Consider the following 18974-nt stretch of genomic DNA (forward strand, 5'->3'; position numbering starts at 1 on the left):
AGGACACACACACACACACACTTACCATGGAGTCAGGACACACATACACTCACTGTGGAGTCAGGACACACACACACACTCACTGTGGAGTCAGGGCTGAGATGTGTTTGCAGGGAGAACACATTCAATTAACAGTGAATTTTCTTAGACCCAGAGCAACTATACTTATCAGCATGCAGCAATTGGGTAAGGGAACTGAGCTAGAAAAACTAGATAAAAAAAAAAGCAGGGCATTTAGATATGGTGTCACAGACCTGCAATACCAGTATTTGGAAGGGCAGAAGCAGGAGGAACACAGTAAATTCAAGGCCAGCTTGATATATATGGGCGGTGAGGTGAGGTGAAGAGAAAGACAGCTGAATAGTTAAGAGGGCCTTCTGCTCTCCAGTGGATTGGAGTTCGATGCCTAGCACCTTGTTAGACTCTGAAACCACGTTTACTCCAGTTCCAGAGGATCTAAGGCCCCTTTCTGGTCTCTGGGGGCACTTTTACTCACACACACACACACACACACACACACACACACACACACACACACAATTTTTAAAATAATAATTTAAAAAAGTAAACTGGAGAGAAAGACAGAGATAGATAGATAGATAGATAGATAGATAGATAGATAGATAGATAGATAGATAGACTGATAGATAGATAGATTGATAGGACAAAGAACCTGAACAGATATTTCTGCAAAAACAAAAAGAAAACAAAAAACCAACATGGAAATGGAAAATGGGGGTATGAAAAGTCACCAGACCTCGCTTACCAGAGGAATGCAAATTGAAACCATGATGAGATATCACCACATATGTTAGGACAACTGGTACCCAAGGAAACAAAAGAACAAGTGTTTGGGAGGGCGTGGAGAAAAGGGAACACTGACGGAAATGCTAAGCTACTGTTGGAGAGAATGCAAATTGGCACAGCATTATGGAAAACAGCATGAAGGTGCCTCAAAAACTTACGAACGTAAACCACTGTGTTCTGTTTGCTATTTCTCCATCCCCAGTCTTTGTTTAAGGTTGTGGAGACTGAACACAGTACTTGGGTGAGTCAGGCTGTACCATGGTGGTCTAAGGATCCACCACCTTAGACCTGGGTCTGTTGAGCTGCCTGAGCCCACTATGTTTTAGTTGCTGGCCTTTTATCAGACACTAAGTATTTTAATAATGTCTTGGAGGAAGCTGCGGTATTGTTTAGCTAGAGAGTTTTGAATATCTGTTAGCAGTTACAGAACTGGAACTAAATGCAGACTGACACGTGGAAGGGACCCGGATGGGGGCAGCTGGCACCGGCATTTGACTGATATCTCTTCCCATGATGTAGAAATAAGATTGTAAGATGGAGACAGCATGGGGCTAGAATGGAGTCACAGTCTCGAAGGCATTGAAAGACGTGGCTAGGGTAGACACGCTAAGCATGATGAACGTTCTCTTGGTGTGGATACAAAGTGCTCTAACCAGACTTCAGACACTAGATTCTGCAAGTACAGGGTGGGAACGTGAACGCTCCCGAGAACGACAGCTCCATGCATAGTTCAGCTATGATTTTAGCTTACTTGGTGACAGTTTTCATTTTATTCAATGGGACTGTAAACTCAAAACCAAGAAGCTAATAGTCTGGCTGTCCTGTGAGCTAGTCAGGGTCTATCTGAAGCACTGGCTCTCCTCTAGGCAGCCGGAGAAGGGACTGATGTCGGCAGAGAGGGAGAGCAGCTAGAAATCATAGCACAAGGGGAATGGCAGAAGGGACTGGAGATGCCCAGAGGGGGAGATGAGCTTACAACGTTCCTACATACAAAGGCCGTTAGGGAACTGGAAAGATGTCTCAGTGGTCAAGAGGCAGGGTGCAGGCTACACACAGGGGCTCGGGGCCAAGTGATGTCTGTTAACAACAGAAGCTGTTTCAAAACAATTACTGTGCTGCTTGCAGGGACAGCAGGTTCCTAGTCTCCGGACCTTTGCTAGAACAGTCGGAACGGCAGAGTGAGAGGTATCAAGATGACATCGAATTCACAGTTCATACGATGAGGATCTGGGGGAACCTCTATGTCACGAGAATGTCACTTAAGTCGTCCACTTAAAAACAGTACCAGGGAGGTTTCTACACAGCATGACAGAAGTAATAAATACCATTTCGGACTGCCTATGCATTCAAGTAAAAAAAAAAAATCCACACAGCTGCAATAGGTAGGTTTAGGAAAATTACTGACAGATCAAATCTCTGACAAGCATGCACTATTACCTTGACAGGATACGAAAAAAGCTTAACAAAGCCGAAGTCATCCCCAGTGGCTAAGAGGGCGCCATCTTTAGTGAGACTGGCAGCATTGACATCAGTCACGTCGCTGTGTGCTGGCCAGATTCCTTCACAGGTGGGTCCCAGGACACAGGTCCATGTGTCCCATTCTATCTTCTCAATCTGCAGGGGGATGAAAGGGCGTGACCACGTTTTAGAGCCTCTTTTCTTCTTGTTTTATTCAAGAGAAGCCATTTTTCAAATGAGTCGTTAGCTGGAGATGACAAGCTCTCCAACAGCAGGCATTTGTACTGGGTGCTGAGCTCCAATTCTTAGTGCCATTATTATCGTACTCTTTATGAGACAGGGTCTCAGACTGTAGCCCCACCTGGCCCAGAACTCTCAGCAATCCTGTCCCAGCCTCCCAGGCACTAAAATTACTGGACACAAGCATTGTATCCAGCCCCTTGCATATTTAAAGTAGTATTGCCTTTTCTCAATAAGCCAATACGACTGTCAAATATACTCGAATATTTTTCCTAGATCAAAAGCATACTTTGTACTTTTGGAACTCTGACCATAACAAAGGTTTGTAAAGTTTTAACTAAATTTTTAATCATGGTGTCATTCACGAACTAGATTGGTTATTGTCAGCCCCAGCTCTGACACCTTGTGCCAGGTCATTCTTTGCTGTAGGATAATGGTCTGTGCAGGACGCCATGTTTAACAGCATGCCTGGCCTTCACCCCTTGGATGCCAGTACCGCCCTCCTCCATGGATACCAACAAATGTTTTAGCAGGCAACTGCTTCTGGCAAAGAATCCCTGAGCTAGTAGATATTACAAATTTTTTAAAAAGATTTTGGTTGTGTATCTGTACATGAGAGTCGGGTACTCATGCTGCAGTGTGGGTGGGGAGTCTGAACTCCCCTTCTGCTCTGTGGCTGCTGAGGATTGAATTTAGGTTGCCAGCATCAGCAGCAGGTACCAGATTCTAAGTTTTTCACAGGCTTGGCCTTAATTATTAAAAAACTACATGCGGGGTAAAGGACATGGGGAAAAAATAGTTTGGCACTGGATTGGTTCGACTTCTGTTTCATTATGGATAATATTGTTTATTATTACAAATGAATGCTAATAGACTGTCTAAAAATTCACAGTCATAAAAAAGCATCGTACAAAATGGCACGATGAGTGGAAAAGAGGGACGAGCCATCCAGCTTATTAGCAGACTCAGGGCCCTCGGGAAACAAAGCTGAGCAGAATGCCATCGATGTCAGGGACACAGTCAGCCCTTGCCCTCACAAGTCATTGCTAAGATTTCTAATATTTAGAAATCCAAAAGCATAAAGGTAGACGGCACCCTGTGTTCATAATTAAGATCGACAGGCTTGATTAGAATGTGTAATTTTCAACCAAGGCAAATATCTTTTTTTAAATATATAATTTATTTTCCATTTTATGTGCATTGGTGTTTTGCCTGCATGCACGTCTGTGCGAGGGTGTCAGAAGCCGTGGAACTGGAGCCACAGACAGGTGTGAGCTGCCACGTGGGCTCTGGGAATTAAACCCGAGGCCTCTGGAAGAGCAGCCAGTGCCCTTACAAGACCACTGAGCCACCTCTCCAGCTCCCAAATACCTTTTAAAATCTTTATGTTGGACTGTTACCTCAGACGGTCTTATTATATGTCTTCTGCCTCTTGGAGCTTCAAAGAAAAGTTGTTCTTTGGCACCTGAATTAACTTGCAACAATTTCCCTGTTATGGTAGAAACAAGAGGGTGAATTATACTGTGTATTTATTATTTTGTTATAAAATGCTAAGCATGGCTGCCACAATTTCATTCATTTTAATTAGTCTCATAAATTGAATTAAATATATGCTACATTATTCCAGAAGCACGTAAATATCAACACACTGTATGAGATAATGCCCAAAGTTCTAATTCAAAAAAAAAATGGGCCTCATAAAATTTGACCCTAAGTGTCTGTCCAATAACACAAGAACTGAGGCGAGTCTCTTGCTCAGCAGCACTGAAAGGAGCTATAATTTTCCAGTTTCCACCTGTTTTCCCCACTGCCGTCTGTGTAAACGAGGGAAGGAGAATTGTTCTGGCATCAGAAGTGAGGTGCCCCTGAGAACTGCATTTGTTTGGTTTTCATTTCTAAATCTGCCTTTAAAGCTAGGGATGAGAAAGACACACAAAGCAAGCTACAAATCCTGCCCCTCCCAACCTTGTCTTAGTTGAAGACTTCAAAAGCAGACAGAGGCGATCCTCAAATAAAATGGTGAGCACTATACAGCCAGTCTCATTCGCTGTGACTGATGGTGGAAAAGACTCAGCTCTCCTCGTGCGAGGCAGCAATCCTTCAGGAATGGAAAGTGTCGTGTGTTGGCGGATGGCATCTACTATTCTTTTTTTGCAATGGTTTAGTGACAGAAAATTTCAATCAGGTTTGGACATGACAATACTTTAGAGAACACCGAGTGTCGAGAAGACCCAGCTTCCACAGCTAGGAGCTCACTTGACGCGGGACCCTTTGACCTGTAAGCAGTTTACACAGAGTGCTATTTCCTTTTCCTCCCACAACTGTGCATCTATACGCTGTGGTACGCTCGTAGGAAAAACAATACCAAGAGATTCCCCTGGGCTCTGCATGCTGCCTGTAACATGTATTATTACTTGGTCTGAAATCGAGAGGAGGTCTGGGTGTTTCCAAGGGATGAACTAAGGATTGAGGCTCTCCAGGCTCTTCCCTGCTAATCTGGTCTAACAGTTTCTAATTTGGTAAGGTATCACATGACTGGGGGTGGGACTGCATAGACTCCGGGGATTGAGGGGAGCTGGAAGGGGGGTTCTGGGGTAGACAGACTTTGCTATGGCTAAACATGCATGAATGAACAAAAACAAAAAAAAATGAGGGGGATTAAGTGATCACTCACTGCCCAGCAGCAGGAAGTGAGCAAGTATTACTTTTCTAATGAACTAAATTTACCAGCAGAGAAAATATATCATTAGGACTTTCAAAAGTGACTGTAAAATATGTGGGAAAAAGATTAAAAGTCTCAGGTCAGACATTTTCTGATGCAGCTATTCCCTGATGACTCGGAAGATAAGGTACTGGAGAACTCAGGACTGGAAGTCTGACACCATTGGAACAGCTCTCCTTACTAACTACAGTTTTTTTTTTTTGATTTTTTAAAAAAAATTTATTTATTGGGGCTGGAGAGATGGCTCAGAGGTTAAGAGCATTGCTTCCTCTTCCAAAGGTCCTGAGTTCAATTCCCAGCAACCACATGGTGGCTCACAACCATCTGTAATGGGGTCTGCTGCCCTCTTCTGGCCTGTAGGCATACAAACAAACAGAATATTGTATACATAATAAATATTTTAAAAAAATTATTTATTTATTAAAGATTTCTGCCTCCTCCCCGCCACCGCCTCCCATTTCCCTCCCCCTCCCCCATCAAGTCTCCCTCTCTCATCAGCTCGAAGAGCAATCAGGGTTCCCTGACCTGTGGGAAGTCCAAGGACCACCCACCTCCATCCAGGTCTAGTAAGGTGAGCATCCAAACTGCCTAGGCTCCCCCAAAGCTGTACAGTTTTTGTTTTGTTTGTTTTGTTTTGTTTTTCTAGACAGGGTTTCTCTGTGTAACTAGCTCTTCTAGACCAGGCTGGCCTCGAACTCACAGAGATCCGCCTGCCTCTGCCTCCCCAGGGCTGGGATTAAAGGCTTGCGCCACCACCGCCCGGCCTAACTACAGTCTTTTAAGATCACACTTCACAATTAAACCTCCAAATACTGAGCTGTCTAGGTGATGAAAGGACCGCAAGGGTGTTAGAGACGCAAGGGAGACAAACACAAGAAGCGCCACACAATGCCAGACACCTGTGGGCACTCGCTTGGCCCGCCTTTCCCTTAGAGTCACCTCAACTGAAGATGAACCCACACTGGGCTAGGCAATAAAAAATTGTCTCTCCTAGAAGCTGGCATTGAGGGGATTCCCAGCTGGGATGAGATGTGGATTTGGGAGCCGAGAGTTGGGGGCATCTGAAACTGAGAGGGTAGAACTGAGTTAGGGGAGGTTCATGTGTACCGGCTGGGGGCACAGCTACACACAAGACCCAGAGGAGCAGCCGGTGGGAGCAGCTGCCCCAAGCAGGGAAAGAGAAAGCAACTGCTTTCTTCGTTCCTCAGAAGTTCCCAGTTCATTCTTTTTTTTTTTTGTTGCTGCTGTTTTGCTTTGTTTTAGAGACAGGGTTTCTCTGTATAACAGCCTTGGCTGTCCTGGAACTCACTTTGTAAACCAGGTAGGCCTCGAACTCACAGAGATCCTCCTGCCTCTGCTTCCTGGATGCTGGGATTAAAGGTGTGGTCCACCAGGCCTGGTTTACAGTTCATTCTTAAAGCCAGTTCCTTAGGTATTGCTTTAAGCCTGCTCTCGGAGGCTATGAAGCATTCTACATCATTACTTTGAAATTTCAGCTAATCTGAGCAGGCTGCTGTTCCTTGAAAGACAGACTATGAATTAAAACCAACTATTTTCATGTTTAAGCAAGCCATAATCATGGGCATGTGTGTTCTCCCTTCCTTTAATGTTACATGGTAGAAATAGGTCACCATCCTTCTTCTTCCTCTGCCTGCCGTCCATTCTCTTTCTTTGCTTTCTCTTTTTACCCCTGCCTCCAAGTGTATGTACACACACACACACACACACACACGCACACGCACACGCACACGCACACGCACACGGAGAGCAATCTGAGGACAAGGAGCAGAAGCAAAGACAAAAAAGTCTATATTATCTATATTCTTGTCCCCAAATAATACAAACTGAATTCTTTCAGTGCCCACATTTTTATCATTAGAAAAGTCTGCTCACACAGAAAAACAGGGCAGAAAAAATAAAACAAACCAAGAAAAAAGAAAAAGCAAAAAACCTGTCCTGACAGCTAAGGACAGATAGTCAACGACACGCAGTAAAGGCCACATGTGTTAGCCCAGTTGCCAGGCATCTCACGTGTCACGGTAATTCCAGAGTAGTACTACAAGGATCAAACTTGCCAGGCCATTTGAAGTGAAAATAGAAACCAAGTATCTTGTGAAGTTCCCAACTGTTGATCGACTAAAGATCCTACTGGCTTCAGAAATGAACTTTTACTACCTACAATAAATCCTGTGTTTTGCCTCTCCCCACACATTCTTTTCTCTACTATTCCATGCATGAGCCCTCCTTTGGGGAACTGATGTTCCTGCAAGAGCAAATGAGCCTGCTGTTGCCATGGTCACGAAGGCTGCTGAGGCTGAGGCTGTGCCTGCGCCTGCACCTACGCCATCCCCACCCCTGCTGAGCCAGCTGGGTATAGCAGATGCTCTCACTATTTCTGACAAACAAACCCCCTGTATCTAAATTTTGCTCTTTACCCCTTCCATGCTCTCGAGGCCTCCGCTAGGACAAGCTAGGCTGCTCTTGCGGGAGCATGGCACATGCCCGAGATAGCTGGGACCTGGGATTTCTGGATAACAGAGAGTTGACAGCTGACAGGACTGTAGTTAAGCTAGCAAGAGGCACGGGTGCACCTGCTCCCGTTCTCAAGCTGGTTTAGACTTCAAAAACACAAGTATTCTACTATGCTCTCAAGCCATAGGGACTCTGACCGAAGGCCCTTTTAGAAAGGGCTGTCAGTTGGTTCTTCAAAAACGCTGACTTTTCCTTCGTCTTACTCAGAGTGCCTCCCCAGTCCTAGTGGCTGGCCTGGGTTAGAACAGAGGACAGTAAGGTATTGCCCCTCTCTCCCACCAGGTGACGGCTCCACTCGGAGTTCCCCCACCCCCTAGCAACAACCTGGTCATGACCACAAAGATCATGGCTTTTCCATCCTGGCTTTCTTCTTCTTGAGTCTCCAGCATGCAACGCAAGGCCTACACACCTGACAGAAACAAAACGAACCTAACTCTCTCTCTCTCAAACGTAAACCCACACCACAGTATGGCACGGCACCGCCATGTGTCTGTTAGGACAGTTACCAGCCAGACAGAGAGCGAGCCCAAGTGTTAAGAAGGGTGGGGCTGACTGGGGCCCTTGTGGACGGCCCCTGGCAAGAGGACAAAGCCGTGCAGCTTCTGAGTTTCTCAGAAAACCTCGCCAGCAGACCTAAGGACCTCCACCCGGGGTGTACACCCCACACATTGATAACAGAGGCTTGGAAAGACACTTGTACACCCAGATTCATGGCGGCATTGTTCACAATTGCTAGAGTGGAGGCAGCCTAGGTGTGTACCAGCAGATAAACACCCAAGCCAAATGTGGAGCAGACACACAGACAGCAATCAGCTGCCTTAGGAAGGGAATTCTGATCCCCGAGGACACCGTGTGGAAGGAACTGAACTAGTAACAGAAAAACAGCAATGTGAGGTTTTACTAAGATGAGCTGCATAGAGAAGTCCAGTCCAAAAGGCACGGAATGGAAGTGTCTAGGGATTTACAGGAGAGCCATCGTCTGCTGGGTATGGAGTTCTGGTCCTGCGAGATGAAGTGAGTTCTCGGGGTGGATAATGATAATGGCCACACAACAAGGAGAGTATTCGCCATGCTTCAACTGGTACATTTAATACTGGTAAAATATTTATATATTTTTCCTTTAAAATCTCTTTAAAAATCTTCCAAATTAGAATCTCCTGCTGGTCCTTCACTTCCGAAGTAAAACCACTGGTGGGTTTTTATCCCCCTAACAGTGATGGCAGATGGGAGATTTCACGCCTGACGTTCAGGGCCACGGCTGTGTGTGTGGTGGGCTCTGAAGCATCATCTAAGCCTGCCACACACAGAGGAGGAAGAGGGACGACCATTGCCTGCTTGGGTTTTTAAAACAATAGAACAGAGAATATAACAGAAGTAGGCGTGAGAGGCAGCTGTCCCCACTGACCCCTCGGCCTCACCAATCCCAGGTGACACCAGCAGCCCTGCTTCTGCCTGGCTACAAATTCCATCCCACGCCCTTGCCTCTCTGCCTGTCTGGCACAGCTCTGACCTGAAAGCTAGGGGGATTTATCTGATTTCCCTCTGCCCTCACTGGGCCTGGCGCCTCTTACGATAAGTCACATGTCTTTCTCTCCATTTACTGTACAAAAACTGCTGCAGGCCATACAGCTCAAATAAAGTTCAAATTCCAGAGCAAATCCAGACACAGCTAAACAGCTGCCCGGCCTGGACAACAGTTACCTCAAAAAACAAAACAAAACAAAACTTGAAATAAAGTATCCCAGAGTCCCTACAGGAATCTCTTCCTGGCTCAGACCTTTGCCAGCTTCCTCTGACTTTTATTAGTTGCTCTTGGGGATGCCCCACTCAAAATAACCTGGAGCTCCTCAATGCCTCCAGAACCAAATTCTGCGTGAGCGAGCTCGACAGAAGGGCTCCACTTTGGTCGGACTCTCCAGATTTCTTTCCTTCACTGCTCAGTCAAGCACCCCTGACCCTCCCACCTTCTCGGCTCTGCACACCACGTTCCTGTGGCCTGGGACACCCTCTGTGGCTGTCTGGTGATCCATGCCTAGGATTTCCCTCGGAGCTCTCTCCTCAGAACACGCACTGTACTCTTCCACCACAACAGACTAGGACTTCTTTGTAAGTGAGGATCCTGCCCGCTCCTAAATGCTTGAGTCTCCAGGATCCAATGGCGAGCCCCTGTGCTGCGCTTACATTCCACCCCACTGACACGGCCCATCCCGAGCACTTATGTTCCACCCCACTGACACGGCCCACCCCGAGCACTTACGGTCCACCCCACTGACACGGCCCACCCCGAGCACTTACGGTCCACCCCACTGACACGGCCCATCCCGAGCCCCCTCACTCCTTCCTCCAGGACTTGTAGCTTCTCTCCTTCTGCATCATCACAGTCCAGTTTCCTTCAGAATGATCCCACCTCCCTCCGGAAGTCAAAACTTTCACAGAGAATATGAGCCATGCCTCACTTCTAGACCCACGTTTTCTGTCTTAAGATTTTGCAGATGCTAGCTGTATTAAACAGACAAGGCTTCATGGCTTGCGGAAGTAACTTGGAGGAGACAAAGAGGGAAGCTAGGAGCTTTGGGGAGCATAGATAAATTCAGGGGAGCCGAGCATAGCTTTCTAGCTTCACTGACACATGGAAATTGCTTGAGACTTTGGGACCGATCTCCCGGAAATAGTATTGGTCAGGAAAACTGAGTAGAAAGGCAAGGACGGATCACATGTAACCCACGGCACGAATGGTAACTCAGGGCAGCACATGTTTTCATGATGGCTTCAGTTAGTTAAGATCTTCACAGAATAGGAAAATATTCCGAATGGTTACAGCAGCCTCTCCTGGGCTCTCAGGTGAGCCTCATACGCTGCCGTGGGCCCGCCTCTTCCTGTTTCCCTCTAAAGCTCAACCACCATTCTCTCTAGAGATGATGCTCAAACAGACAACGAGTTTAAGTTTTATCTTAAAGCCACAACCCGCTTTACCTCTGGAATCCCAGTCGATGTGTGTGATGTAGCTGGTCGCCCCTTTACAGATGCCGACCCTCTTGCTTGTAAGTACATTGTAAATGTCCACGAAGTTATCATGGGATGCCACCGCAAGGTATTTTCCTGTATCTACAGAGAAAAGATACAGTAAACAGCAACACATTTGATGTAGAGATTCATCTCCAGGAACTTAAGATTCTGAAGTGGGAGAAAAGTCAAAGAAACTTTTAGGACAGTCCATTCTTATATATATATTTTTTGTCTCAAGAGTGCAATTTTTTTTCAAGTATCTATTACCATATTCACCTTTTGAATTTTTCTTTTTTAAGACAGGGTTTCTCTGTGTGACACCTCTGGCTGTCCTGGAACTCATTCTGTAGACCAGACTTGTCTTGAACTCACAGAGACCCGCCTGCCTCTGCCTCCTGAGTGCTGGAGTTAAAGGCGTGTGCACCACCACGGCCCGGCTCACCTTTTGAGAATTTAATGTCGGAGATCATCTCTTTTCTGTGATGGAAGGAGACCATGTCTTCCACCGTGTCAGCATTTACCACCAAGAAACTCCCATCGTTCAAGCCAACTGCCAAGGCTTTCCCATCAGGGGAGAAGGCACAGCATCTTCCTCCTATACAGGGGTCCGAGGAAATCATAGTTGAGTGTTCTGCCATTGAGCCGAGCAGGCAGAGACAGGAGAAATGTGGGCGCATGTATCACATGTTGATGTGTGGCTGGGCCGTTAGCGCTACCCAGGTGGGGATTCAGATTTCATCATTGGGAACTGGCGGGACAGTTCTGTGGGCAAAAGTACTTCTTCTATAAGCCTGACAACCTGAGTTTGAACCTGAGAACCCACAGCAGAAGGCGAGGACGAACTCCCAAGAGTTGTCTCTCATCCTCATGTCTGTACGTATGACATGTGTGTCCATAAAACAAATATTTTTAAATCTGTGAAAATTATCATAATTTAACTATGTCTTCCTCTCACATACTACCAAAATCACATGTTTAGAGCTGGAGAAATGGCTCATAGGTCAAGCGCACGCACTGCTCTTGCAAAGGACCTCGGCTTGGTTCCCGATGCCCACATCAGTTGGTTTCAGGAAATCGGACACCTGCATGCATATGCTCACACCTCCACACAGGCACACAGACACACATCTTTTAAAAAAAATCAATCTTAAAAATAAAATCTTAATATCCACAAGGTTTATTCATTCATTTCTTTACCTTGGAGTATCTGGGCCTTTAAGGTAGGTAGGGTGAGTGGGTGCAAGTGGGCTAGTGGATAACATACCCTCTGAGAAGAGAGGAAACATTCAAGAGCGTGAATTCTCCAACAAGATTTCTAGGAGCTGCTTTTTAGGATATCTTGACTGGCATACACATTTGTTTATTTAGAAAAACCCTCATAGTTTTAATTTCTCTGCCTCATGGATCATAATGCACAATGCAGAAGTCGGAAAATTTTGGTTGTCACAACCGTAGCCATGCTGCCGTGTGCGGATGCAGCTCCAGCAGCTCTGTCTGGCTTCCGTAGGGACCTACGGCTCTGCTGACAGACGTCAAGTATGGTGTTCATTCTAATAACGCCGAATTGGTTTATGTAGACAGCATCTCCATGCGCTTGTCCACTTAGTGCCTATTCCCTAGTGTGAGTCAGCCCTGCTGCTAGTGGAGAGACGATACAGGGACTAGCTAGCCTAGGCAGCACCAGCAGGGTGCGGTGAGCCTGATCACCGGACAAACTGGGCTGTGTCTTAGGGTGAAAGGAGAGACGGTAATGATTACACCAGGGGAGCAGGGGGAACTAGGTGGAACTGTCATCTAAGAGCAGTAGCTTTTCTTCTTAACTAATTTTTAACCCAGGGATTAAAGTCCATTAGCTAGCTTCCACAGAAGGTCCTAGTGGGCTAGACAATTCAATCGTTCAGAGCATGGCTTTGGAATTGCTTGAAATCCTTGCTCCACCATCTGCCGAGTTGTAGGTGTCTAGGGGAAGGTGAGGCAATGTGTGACAACCAGGGCACAGGTTGCTCTGTGAGGCCACCATGCTGCAGTGTGCATTCAGTTTTGCTATTTAGTACTCAGGGGACCTCAACCAAGCTACTCTAGTAACCTGTCTCCAAACCATGAGAATGACAGCCTCCCTCACTGGGTCTCTGCTGGCTGCTTAGAGGTCGCAGTTTGCCGTACGGGCCTGACAGCTCCCTCCCTTCAGTAATGCCTCCTGCTCTCTACCACCCTTATCTGGAGGACATCCCAGGCCTAGAGGACTGGCCTTATCCAAAGCTGTCATCTTTAACTTAAACCTTGGCCCAGATTCTCCTATATAGACTTGCTCCAGTTCTGCTGCAGGACTCTACCACCACGTACAAAGTCTTGTGATAGGAGCGTGACACTTAGCGCAAATTAGGGTTTGCCCCCAGGCTCCCCAATCCTATATATCCCTTACGCTCTGGAATAAAATCGAGCTGATTCACCAAAATCTGTCTCAGGGGTCTGTCTCCATTTCGTGCTCATGGGTCACGTACAAAGCTTTCTGTTGCCTCTTCTGCCTCCTCCCCCTCTCGACCTGGTGGCCCAGAGGCTGAGAGGGAGAGAACCCCTACACCTGCTGAGTAAAGTGATGTGCTAGCATGATTCTGGCTCCCAGCTGCCGCTACCAGCCCTAGGCTTTCATTTTGACGCTCGCTTTAGATGCTCCGGAGTCTGCAGAATGACTCAGCACAAAAAGGGGGGGGGGCAGGGCCCAAGCTTTCCTGCCTTAATTGTGACCACGAGGCTCAAGTCCCTCATCTCTTCCTAAGAAAGCAGTCCAGGTGAAGGGTGAAGGGTCTGAGTTGAGCTTCCATGGCCCCTTGTGCCCGCGGGACAACAATTCTACTCTCCACCCTTCTCCACTTGTCTGCCTGAAGCTGGCCTGAGTGCAGAGTGTCAGGAGCGCCCCGGCCTCTTGGTGTCTGGGTACGTTTGGCCACAATGAAGCATAGAACTGAAGGTGAAGGCCTGGGAGGCTGGAGTGCTTGCTCCTCCAACCCCCTCCTGCAAAGCCGCTGTCTCACCCGGCTCTCACTCCCCATCCCCCCCATCCCACCAACACCTTGGTCCTTCTGTCTTTTCAAGCCCAGGCCTGGCAACGGCATCTGCGGTCGCTAATGGCACAGCCCTGCACTGTTCCCGGCCATTTCATTCCTGTCCGCCTTTTAAGTAGTCCTATTTTAAGCTCCTCTCCGATTACCCAAGGAAGCAGGCCAGCTGCTGCGGGGACTCCTTTCAGATCTCACCATCTCTGTGGGATCCCCATGCGCCTGTCACACAGGGCCACTCAAGAAACAGCTGCGGAACCTACTGCACGCCAATTGTCCAACACACATTTATGACATCAGCTAATTTTTTCTACCAAACTAACCTTTCATTTTCCATAAACATAAATTTATAGGGATAAATAGTGGTTGTCTTCATCTGTTTTATTTTATAAGCTGAAGCACTTCAGCTCTCAATGAGGAGGGCTACAGGCCCTGACGGCCAGCGCCTGCGCAGTATGAAGTGAATGGTGCCGGAGCACTCTGAGATGAGAACAACTTCTGGAGAAATCTCTGTGTGCTCTTAGTTTTAACTGCATGGTGAACCCTGAATTCTCTTGCTTGGGCTATTTTGGGGGTGTGTAATGGTAGCTGATGAATGAGTGTAAGATGCTGTGTACCTTTTTTAAGTTTCCGTACTGCCAGCATACGGTGCTGGGAGGATAATTCCCAGATCCGAAGGGTCTTGTCATCGCTTACTGTTGCGCAGATGGGCAGGAGAGGGTGCGCTGCCAGCCCCCATACTTCCCCTTCCATGTGTCCCTGTGGGAGAGGAACGCGACAGGGTAAACCGTGCTTCCTGGCTAGCCTTCCTTCAGCTGGGGCTGCATATTCAGGCTGAGAGTGCCTCAGACAGGCTAAGACGTGAATAAACAGTTTCCTTGAGCCAAGATGACTGTATTAAGTCATTTCTTACGCACGGCCTTTAAGCTGGCGGTTTAGGAGACTAACCACTCTTTCAGAAAGGAAAACACAGGACTCACTGCCTATAGGTTTGTTTATAGCATGGAAGACATTTTCCCATGCGGCAACAAATATCCAGGTAAACTGTAAAACTCCCAGCCCGTCCCCCCTGTTTTGTGTGTATGCGCGTATGTGTATCATCTACATAGTATATCTGTGCTTTCTGTGTGAGACCAGAGGTCAACCCTGGGTGTGCTCTTCATTGCTGTCTACTTTAACATTTGAAAAGGGTCTCTCAGTGGGTTAGCCAAGCTGGCTGACCACAGAGCTCCAGGGAGCCCCCTGACTCTGCCCAGCCCCAGCCTTGCAGTTAGAGATGCATGCCACCATATCCAGCTTTTTAAAAAAATATTTATTTATTTATTTATTTATTTATTTATTTATTATGTGTACAATATTCTGTCTGTGTGTATGTCTGCATGCCAGAAGAGGGCACCAGACCCCATTACAGATGGTTGTGAGCCACCATGTGGTTGCTGGGAATTGAACTCATGACCTTTGGAAGAGCAGGCAGTGCTCTTAACCTCTGAGCCATTTCTCCAGCCCCCACCATATCCAGCTTTTAAGTGGGTACTGGGGATCTCAATTCAGGGCCTCATGCTGGCACAGCAAACCCTTTAACTGAGCATCTCCCCAGATCCTGAGCACACGATGTAAACACACTGTGCTGAAGCCACTATTGCCTTTGGTGAAACCACACTCTAAGGCGTAGAGGCCATCCATCTTGGCCATGGAACTAGACAGCAACACTCTGGTTCCTACAACTCTAGTCCTTCGAGTGCACTGGACTTGGTTCTCTCCTGCCCCCATACGGGACGGAACCCAGGGCCTCATACATACTACTTAAGCATTCTCCCACTGAGCTACAGGATGCGTTTCGTCTGGCTGAAAAGAAAGAAATCCAAATTTTGACTCAGAGAGTCATAGGCGCAGCCCAGATTCAGCATTTGTTCATAAATGGGTGTGCCCATGTGCCAAGTGTAATCACCAGCAAGATGAAAGGTGCTTAGCAAGACACACAGAGGCCATTTCAGATGCCCATGTCTTATCACAAACACACACTCCGGCTGCCTTAGAAACTGTGACTGAGATAAAACAGTATTTGAAATAGCAACACTTGGGCGACAGTAGCACATGCCTTTAATCCCAGCACTTGGAAGGCAGAGGCAGGTGGATCTCTGTGAGTTCTAGGTCAGCCTGGTCTGTAGAGTGAATTCCAGGAACTATACAGACAAACCATGTCTCAAAACAATACAAAACAAAATAAAAATAATGAAAACAAAACAAACCTCAGTATTTTAAATAGCAACACTTAACATGAAGAAAAAAATAATTTATCTCTCAATAAAGCAGCATAGAGAAGAGATTCGTACCACACAGCAATAAACAGACCGTTAACTAAGCCGATTCCAGATGCTGTGCTTTGAGCAGTAAGAAGGCAGGCCACATGCCCCTGGGGGGCTTGTAGTTGAGATATTTTTGGGGAACAGGCAGCTTTCCAAAGAGAAACTGGACGGCAGTTTGACTGGGAAGCTGTCTGAGCAAACAGTGATTTGGGAGGCCCTCCTAGATAGTCAGGTACCTGGAGAAAGGTGGGGCTGGGCGGATAGACTCTGCTCATCACCCCATGCGATCATGACACTCTGCATCCCCAGTGCTGGGCTCTTTAAAAGTCTCTCACCTCAGAGTCACACAGGATGGGTGACAGGCCATCCCTACTCTCTCTAGACTAACTGGCTCTGCCGAGAGCTTTATCTGACAGTCTCTTTGCACAGCAGGCCCTGTGATTCTTTTAAATATCTGTTTCACTTTCAGTAATGTAGCAAGATACAAGATTAACTAAAAAAAAAAATCAGTAGCCCTCCTGTACACAAATCATAAATGGGCTAAGAAGGAAATCAGAAAAACATCAACCTTCATAATAGCCATAAATAGCATAAAATATCTTGGAGTAACCCTAACCAAACAAGTGGAAGACTTGTATAACAAGAACTTTAAATCTTTGAAGAAAGAAATGGAAGAAGACACCAGAAAGTATAAAGATCTCCTATGCTCTTGGGTAGGTAGAATTAACATAGTAAAAATGGCAATCTTACTAAAAACAGTCTACAGAGTCAATGCAATGCCCATCAAAATCCTAGCAAAATTCTTCACAAACCTCAAAAGAACGGTACTCAACTTCATATGGAAAAGCAAAAAACCAGGATAGCCAAACAACCCCGAACAATAAAGGAACTTCTGGAGGCATCACAATCCCTGACTTCAAACTCTACTACAGAGCTACCTACAGTACTGAAAACAGCCTGGTACTGGCATAAAAACAGACAGGAGGACAGTGGAACCAAATCAAAGACCTGGATAATAATCTACATACCTGATTTTTGACAAAGAAGCAAAAAATACAAAATGGAAAAAGAAAGCATATTCAACAAATGGTGCTGGCATAACTGGATATGAACATATGGAGGAGTGAAATAGACCCATATCTATCACCATGCACAAAATTCAAGTCCAAATGGATCAAAGACCTCAACATAAAGCCATCCACACTGAACCTCATAGAAGAGAAAGTGGGAAGTACACTTGAACACATTGGCACAGGAGACCATTTCCTAAATATAACCCCAGCAGCACAGACACTGAGAGAAACAATTAATGTGATCTCCTGAAACTAAAAACCTTCTGTAAAGCAAAGGACACAGTCAACAAGACAAACAGCAGCCTACAGAATGGGAAAAGATCTTCACTAACCCCACATCAGACAGAGGTCTGATCTCCAAAATAAACAAAGAACTCAAGAAATTGGACACCAAAAGATCACATAATCCAATAAAAAAAAAGGAGTACAGACCTAAACAGAGAACTCTCAACAGAGGAATCTAAAATGGCTGAAAGACACTTAAGGAACTGTTCAACATCCTTAGTCATCAGAGAAATGCAAATTAAAACAACTCTGAGATTCCATCTTACACCTGTAAGAATGGCCAAGATCAAAAACACTGATGACAACTTATGCTGGAGAAGTTGTGGGGAAAAGGGAACATTTCTGCACTGATGGTGGGAATGCAAGCTGGTACAACCCCTTTGGATGTCAGTGTGGTGATTTCTCAGAAAATTAGAAAACAACCTCACTCAAGACCCAATAATACAACTTTTGGGTATATATCCAAAGGATGCTCAATTGTGCCACAAGGACATGTGCTAAACTACGTTCATAGCAGCTTTGTTTGTCACAGCCAGAACCTGGAAACAACCTAAATGCCCCTCGACCGAAGAATGGATAAGGAAAATATGGTACATTTACACAATGGAGTACTACACAGCAGAAAAAAATGACATCTTGAATTTTGCAGGCAAATGGATGGAGCTAGAAAACATCACTTAGAGTGAGGTAATCCAGACCCAGAAAGACCATTATTACATGTACTCACTCATAGGTGGTTTTAAATCATAAAGCAAAAAGAACCAGCCTACAAATCACAATCCCAGAGAACCTAGATAACAATGAGGATGCTAAGAGAAACTTACATAGATCTAATCTACATGGGAAGTAGAAAAAGACAAGACCTCCTGAGTAAACTGAGAGCATGGGAACCATGGGAGAGAGTTGACGGGGAGGGGAGAAGCAAGGAGGGGAGCAGAGAAAAATGTAGAGCTCAATAAAAATCAATAAACTTCTTAAAAATCTGTTCAAAACTGATCTTAGAATGATCACTTTTCTCAAGCTGATCACTTTAAATTCCACATGGTAGAGGGAATGTGAGACAGATCAGAAGGACCCTAAATGACACAAGAAATAAACCAAGATCTGACTTTACCCATCACTGACCACAGCAGTGTAATGGACAGCTGGTATATTCCAAGTGTGCATGGTGGGGTTTTCAAAACCTGCTGCATGCTGCCGGCTCCCCCAGCTCCCAAACCAGTTGCTTTTCTCTTAAACAACACCGCTCATTCCAAGCTCATCTGAACTGAAAAAGGAATTCTGAAACTTGCCCATAGTAGGATGGATGATGGTTTTACATCACCTCTGTGGTTCCTGAACATTCTCCCAGCATCTGCTTTCCTTCAAAACATGACCATGGGTCTTGAGAGAGCAGTCATGCATGCCCTTTTCCACCATGCCTACCACAAAGCATAGGGAAGCCCTCTCTTCTCAGGAACCTCCAGGTTCACCTGAACACAAACACTGA

The 18974-nt window shown here is 46.1% G+C and overlaps 1 protein-coding gene across 3 annotated transcripts in view; it reads right to left on the bottom strand.

Annotated features, from left to right (window-relative positions):
- Nucleotides 1-18974, bottom strand: part of Eml6 (echinoderm microtubule associated protein like 6) — a 263304-nt gene that overhangs the window by 39517 nt on the left and 204813 nt on the right. For all 3 annotated transcript variants that reach the window (XM_026785058.1, XM_026785057.1, XM_026785056.1), the window contains exons 22-26: nucleotides 14439-14580; nucleotides 11208-11360; nucleotides 10733-10864; nucleotides 3906-3994; nucleotides 2245-2421 (exon numbers count right to left, since the gene is read on the bottom strand). In XM_026785058.1, coding sequence (XP_026640859.1) covers nucleotides 2245-2421; nucleotides 3906-3994; nucleotides 10733-10864; nucleotides 11208-11360; nucleotides 14439-14580 — 693 coding nt within the window. The remainder of the gene's footprint in view (nucleotides 1-2244; nucleotides 2422-3905; nucleotides 3995-10732; nucleotides 10865-11207; nucleotides 11361-14438; nucleotides 14581-18974) is intronic.

Source organism: Microtus ochrogaster, linkage group LG1 (assembly GCF_000317375.1).
Source record: "Microtus ochrogaster isolate Prairie Vole_2 linkage group LG1, MicOch1.0, whole genome shotgun sequence".
In the NCBI taxonomy this organism is placed as follows: Eukaryota; Metazoa; Chordata; class Mammalia; order Rodentia; family Cricetidae; genus Microtus; species Microtus ochrogaster.